A 6,919-nucleotide genomic window follows, 5' to 3' on the forward strand; every position below is an offset into this window, starting at 1 on the left:
CTCTCTCTCTCGCGCTCTCTGTCTCTCTATCTTTTTCAGTGTCTCTCTTTCAGTGTCTGTCTCTCTGTCTCTCTCTCTCGCGCTCTCTGTCTCTCTATCTTTTTCAGTGTCTCTCTTTCAGCGTCTGTCTCTCTGTCTCTCTCTCTCGCGGTTCTCTGTCTCTATCTCTTTCAGTGTCTGTCTCTGTCTCACTCTCTCGCGCTCTCTGTCTCTCTATCTCTTTCAGTGTCTCTCTGTGTCTCTGTGTCTCTGTGTCTCTGTGTCTCTGTGTGTCTCTGTCTCTGTGTGTCTCTGTCTCTGTGTCTCTGTCTCTGTCTCTCTGTCTCTCTGTCTCTCTGTCTCTCTGTGTCTCTGTCTGTGTCTCTGTGTCTCTGTCTCTCTGTGTCTCTGTCTTTCTGTGTCTCTGTGTCTCTGTCTCTCTGTGTCTCTGTCTCTCTGTGTCTCTGTCTCTCTCTCTGTCTCTCTGTCTGCTCTCTCTGTCTCTCTCTCTCTGTCTCGCTCTCTCTGTCTCGCTCTCTCTGTCTCGCTCTCTCTGTCTCGCTCTCTGTCTCGCTCTCTCTGTCTCGCTCTCTCTGTCTCGCTCTCTCTGTCTCGCTCTCTCTGTCTCGCTCTCTCTGTCTCGCTCTCTCTGTCTCGCTCTCTCTGTCTCGCTCTCTCTGTCTCGCTCTCTCTGTCTCGCTCTCTCTGTCTCGCTCTCTCTGTCTCGCTCTCTCTGTCTCGCTCTCTCTGTCTCGCTCTCTCTGTCTCGCTCTCTCCGTCTCTGTCTCTCTCGCTCTTTCTCGCTCTCTGTCTCTTCACTGTCTCTCTCTCTCTCTCTCTCTCTCTTTCTCTCTCTGTGTGAGTGTCCTAGCCTAGTCTGTCACCCTGTCTGGGCCCTGGTCTGTCACCCTGTCTGGGCCCTGGTCTGTCACCCTGTCTGGGCCCTGGTCTGTCACCCTGTCTGGGCCCTGGTCTGTCACCCTGTCTGGGCCCTAGTAATAAACAGTGAACTGTTTGGAATAAGCAGCCTTTTGTCCATCCCTCTCCCTCCTGTCGTCTGTGTCCAGGTGTGTGGCAGTCCAGACATCCCCCTCCACCTGTTGAAGTCAGTAGCCACCTATAAAGGTGTTGAGCCAACCTCTCCTCTCATCCACTGGTTCTGGGAGGTCATGGAGTCCTTCTCCAACACGGAGAGATCTCTGTTCCTGCGCTTCGTCTGGGGACGGACACGCCTCCCACGCACCATCGCTGACTTCAGAGGACGAGACTTCGTTGTCCAGGTGAGAACTTGTCAGTCAGCCAGGCAGCCAGTCAATCTCTTTCTTGTCCCAGACATTTGAAACAGTCTCTACTAGAGATGTGCATCTGCCCTTTCAGGAACGACTCTATACTGGTGTGGAATGACTGGTACCATACAGGAACCATATGTATCTAGATATATGGACTGGTACCATACAGGAACCATACGTATCTAGATACATGGACTGGTACCATACAGGAACCATACGTATCTAGATATATGGACTGGTACCATACTGGAACCATACGTATCTAGACACATGGACTGGTACCATACAGGAACCATACGTATCTAGACACATGGACTGGTACCATACAGGAACCATACGTATCTAGATACATGGACTGGTACCATACAGGAACCATACGTATCTAGATACATGGACTGGTACCATACAGGAACCATACGTATCTAGATACATGGACTGGTACCATACGTATCTAGACACATGGACTGGTACCATACAGGAACCATACGTATCTAGACACATGGACTGGTACCATACAGGAACCATACGTATCTAGACACATGGACTGGTACCATACAGGAACCATACGTATCTAGACACATGGACTGGTACCATACGTATCTAGATATATGGACTGGTACCATACAGGAACCATACGTATCTAGATACATGGACTGGTACCATACAGGAACCACACGTATCTAGACACATGGACTGGTACCATACAGGAACCATACGTATCTAGATACATGGACTGGTACCATACGTATCTAGATACATGGACTGGTACCATACAGGAACCATACGTATCTAGACACATGGACTGGTACCATACAGGAACCATACGTATCTAGATACATGGACTGGTACCATACGTATCTAGATACATGGACTGGTACCATACAGGAACCATACGTATCTAGACACATGGACTGGTACCATACAGGAACCATACGTATCTAGATACATGGACTGGTACCATACAGGAACCATACGTATCTAGACACATGGACTGGTACCATACGTATCTAGACACATGGACTGGTACCACACGTATCTAGACACATGGACTGGTACCATACGTATCTAGATACATGGACTGGTACCATACAGGAACCATACGTATCTAGATACATGGACTGGTACCATACAGGAACCATACGTATCTAGATACATGGACTGGTACCATACAGGAACCATACGTATCTAGACACATGGACTGGTACCATACAGGAACCATACGTATCTAGACACATGGACTGGTACCATACAGGAACCATACGTATCTAGATATATGGACTGGTACCATACAGGAACCATACGTATCTAGATACATGGACTGGTACCATACAGGAACCATACGTATCTAGATACATGGACTGGTACCATACAGGAACCATACGTATCTAGATACATGGACTGGTACCACACAGGAACCATACGTATCTAGACACATGGACTGGTACCATACAGGAACCATACGTATCTAGATACATGGACTGGTACCATACGTATCTAGATACATGGACTGGTACCATACAGGAACCATACGTATCTAGATACATGGACTGGTACCATACAGGAACCATACGTATCTAGATACATGGACTGGTACCATACAGGAACCATACGTATCTAGACACATGGACTGGTACCATACAGGAACCATACGTATCTAGACACATGGACTGGTACCATACAGGAACCATACGTATCTAGACACATGGACTGGTACCATACAGGAACCATACGTATCTAGATACATGGACTGGTACCATACAGGAACCATACGTATCTAGATACATGGACTGGTACCATACAGGAACCATACGTATCTAGATACATGGACAGGAACCATACGTATCTAGATACATGGACAGGAACCATACGTATCTAGATATATGTGAGCCAGTCACTCTTAAATATCACTAATGTTAATTTCATATTTAGTTAAGAAATCATTATTTCGAGTATCTGTTCATTTTTTGGTGCACAATTTGGCTAAAAAAATGTCTGTTTTTCATTCATTGAACATTTGATCCGGGAGCGTTGTGAATCAAACATCATTTGTCTCTACCATGTAACACTAATTAGTCCTGTTGCCAGACTGTCAGTGAAACATCTACGTAGACTGGTAGTGAAACATCTACGTAGACTGTCAGTGAAACATCTACGTAGACTGTTAGTGAAACATCTGGACTGGACTGTTAGTGAAACATCTACGTATCTGTTAGTGAAACATCTACGTGGACTGTTAGTGAAACATCTACGTAGACTGTTAGTGAAACATCTACGTAGACTGTTAGAGAAACATCTACGTGGACTGTTAGTGAAACATCTACGTAGACTGTTAGAGAAACATCTACTGGACTGTTAGGAAACATCTACGTAGACTGTTAGTGAAACATCTACTGTAGACTGTTAGTGAAACATCTATCGTAGACTGTTACTGAAACATCTAACCATAGACTGTTAGTGAAACATCTACTGGACTGTTAGGAAACATCTACGTAGACTGTTAGAGAAACATCTACGTGGACTGTTAGTGAAACATCTATCTAGACTGTTACTGAAACATCTACGTAGACTGTTAGTGAAACATCTACGTAGACTGTTAGAGAAACATCTACGTAGACTGTTAGTGAAACATCTACGTAGACTGTTAGTGAAACATCTGGTACTGTTAGTGAAACATCTATCTAGACTGTTAGAGAAACATCTATCGTAGACTGTCAGTGAAACATCTATCTAGATACATGGTGAAACATCTATCTAGACTGTTAGAGAAACATCTACGTAGACTGTCAGTGAAACATCTATCTAGACTGTTAGTGAAACATCTATCGTAGACTGTTAGTGAAACATCTACGTCACTGTTAAAACATCTACTAATGTTAATTCTCATACTGTTAGTTAAGAAACATCTATTTCGTAGACTGTCAGTGAAACATCTAAAAAGACTGTTTTTCATTCAAACATCTACGGACTGTTAGTGAAACATCTTTGTAGACTGTCAGTGAAACATCTCCTGTTGCCAGACTGTCAGTGAAACATCTACGTAGACTGTTAGTGAAACATCTACGTAGACTGTTAGTGAAACATCTACGTAGACTGTTAGTGAAACATCTACGTAGACTGTTAGAGAAACATCTACGTAGACTGTTAGTGAAACATCTACGTAGACTGTTAGTGAAACATCTACGTAGACTGTCAGTGAAACATCTACGTAGACTGTTAGAGAAACATCTACGTAGACTGTTAGAGAAACATCTACGTAGACTGTTAGAGAAACATCTACGTAGACTGTTAGTGAAACATCTACGTAGACTGTCAGTGAAACATCTACGTAGACTGTTAGTGAAACATCTACGTAGACTGTTAGAGAAACATCTACGTAGACTGTTAGTGAAACATCTACGTAGACTGTCAGTGAAACATCTACGTAGACTGTTAGTGAAACATCTACGTAGACTGTTAGTGAAACATCTACGTAGACTGTTAGTGAAACATCTACGTAGACTGTTAGTGAAACATCTACGTAGACTGTTAGTGAAACATCTACGTAGACTGTTAGAGAAACATCTACGTAGACTGTTAGAGAAACATCTACGTAGACTGTTAGAGAAACATCTACGTAGACTGTTAGTGAAACATCTACGTAGACTGTTAGTGAAACATCTACGTAGACTGTTCGTGTATACCAGGTGTTGCACGGCATCCTGGGACACTCTGGTTAAAGAAATGTTAAATAAAAGCTTCTTTTTTTTCATGTTTTCATGTTGCTCTTTCATTGTGTTCTAGGTGCTGGATAAGTACAACCCTCCGGACCACTTCCTGCCAGAGTCCTACACCTGTTTCTTTCTCCTCAAGCTGCCAAGGTATTCCTGTAAGCAGGTGCTGGAGGAGAAGCTGAAATATGCCATCCACTTCTGTAAGAGTATTGATACAGACGACTACGCTCGAATCGCTCTGACCGGAGAACCCGCCGCGGACAACAGCTCTGAAGACTCGGACAATGAGGACGCAGACTCCTTCGCCTCCGACTCCACGCAGGACTACCTGACAGGTCACTGACCTCTGACCCCTGATCCAGCTTCTCTGACTCCACGCAGAACTACCCAACAGGCCACTGAGCCCTGACCTCTAACCCCTGATCCAGCTTCTCTGACTCCACGCAGGACTACCTGACAGGCCACTGACCCCTGACCTCTAACCCCTGATCCAGCTTCTCTGACTCCACGCAGGACTACCCAACAGGCCACTGACCCCTGACCTCTAACCCCTGATCCAGCTTCTCTGACTCCACTCTGGACTACCTAACAGGCCACTGACCCTTAAAACCCATGACCTATGACCCCTGACTCCAGGAGCCTAAGGGTGAGCAGGAAGGGCCCATATTAAAAGCTCAGCTGTAAAGACTAAAATGAAAGTTGTGTCTGTGTTAGTTAATCACCTATGAATACATCATTACATACCTGCATTCTACTAAAAAAATATATAATGTTCAATGTGCTTTAAGAGAAGAAGAGACAGACAGACAGTGGAATCCCAAATGGCACCCTAATCCCTATCTAGCAGCTCCCGGGTCCAGTAGGGAATAGATGACCATTTGGGAGACACAGGAAGTGAGAGTTGAGATGCTGCACATGTAAATGTTGTTGTGTATCTGAAGTGGTGTACGTTACAGCTGTAGGTGTTACAGAGAACAGGGTGTTTCATCTATAGAACAGCCCCCATTCAAATCAATGGTGGTGTAATGGCTGGGCTGACTGGCGGTCCTGTCTATAGATTCTATATCTACGGTCCCAGCACTGCTATAACTGTGACTACTTACAGAACCTGTCTGTCCCTAGTTTGTTGTACAGTAAAACCATGTGACAAAATGAGTAGTATTATTTAGTTATTGTTTTGGGTAACAGTAGTGTTTCTTTATAAGAAATTTTTTAACAAAACAGTTGTTTTACAGTTGACGTTGAGTCAATCAGAAGAGAAGAGAGCCAAGTGAAGGGTGACTTTTTAAAGTGCGTTCCAAATGGCACAACATTCACTAAATAGTGCACTACTATACCATAGGGCACTGGTCAAATGTAGTGCACTACTATACCATAGGGCACTGGTCAAATGTAGTGCACTACTATACCATAGGGCACTGATCAAATGTAGTGCACTACTATACCATAGGGCACTGGTCAAATGTAGTGCACTACTATACCATAGGGCACTGGTCAAATGTAGTGCACTACTATACCATAGGGCACTGGTCAAATGTAGTGCACTACTATACCATAGGGCACTGGTCAAATGTAGTGCACTACTATACCATAGGGCACTGGTCAAATGTAGTGCACTACTATACCATAGGGCACTGGTCAAATGTAGTGCACTACTATACCATAGGGCACTGGTCAAATGTAGTGCACTACTATACCATAGGGCACTGGTCAAATGTAGTGCACTACTATACCATAGGGCACTGGTCAAATGTAGTGCACTACTATACCATAGGGCACTGGTCAAATGTAGTGCACTACTATACCATAGGGCACTGGTCAAATGTAGTGCACTACTATACCATAGGGCACTGGTCAAATGTAGTGCACTACTATACCATAGGGCACTGGTCAAATGTAGTGCACTACTATACCATAGGGCACTGGTCAAATGTAGTGCAC

General features: G+C 44.3%; 1 protein-coding gene across 1 annotated transcript in view; it reads left to right on the forward strand.

Annotated features, from left to right (window-relative positions):
- The window catches only part of herc2 (HECT and RLD domain containing E3 ubiquitin protein ligase 2), a gene marked incomplete in the record, with an annotated part of 175,944 nt that extends 170,196 nt beyond the window's left edge, over positions 1-5,748 (forward strand). Inside the window, 2 exon segments of the mRNA XM_046299907.1 lie at positions 1,047-1,259; positions 5,049-5,748. Coding sequence (XP_046155863.1) covers positions 1,047-1,259; positions 5,049-5,321 — 486 coding nt within the window.
- Positions 5,749-6,919: the final 1,171 nt, after the last annotated feature.

This window comes from Oncorhynchus gorbuscha, linkage group LG15 (assembly GCF_021184085.1).
Source record: "Oncorhynchus gorbuscha isolate QuinsamMale2020 ecotype Even-year linkage group LG15, OgorEven_v1.0, whole genome shotgun sequence".
In the NCBI taxonomy this organism is placed as follows: Eukaryota; Metazoa; Chordata; class Actinopteri; order Salmoniformes; family Salmonidae; genus Oncorhynchus; species Oncorhynchus gorbuscha.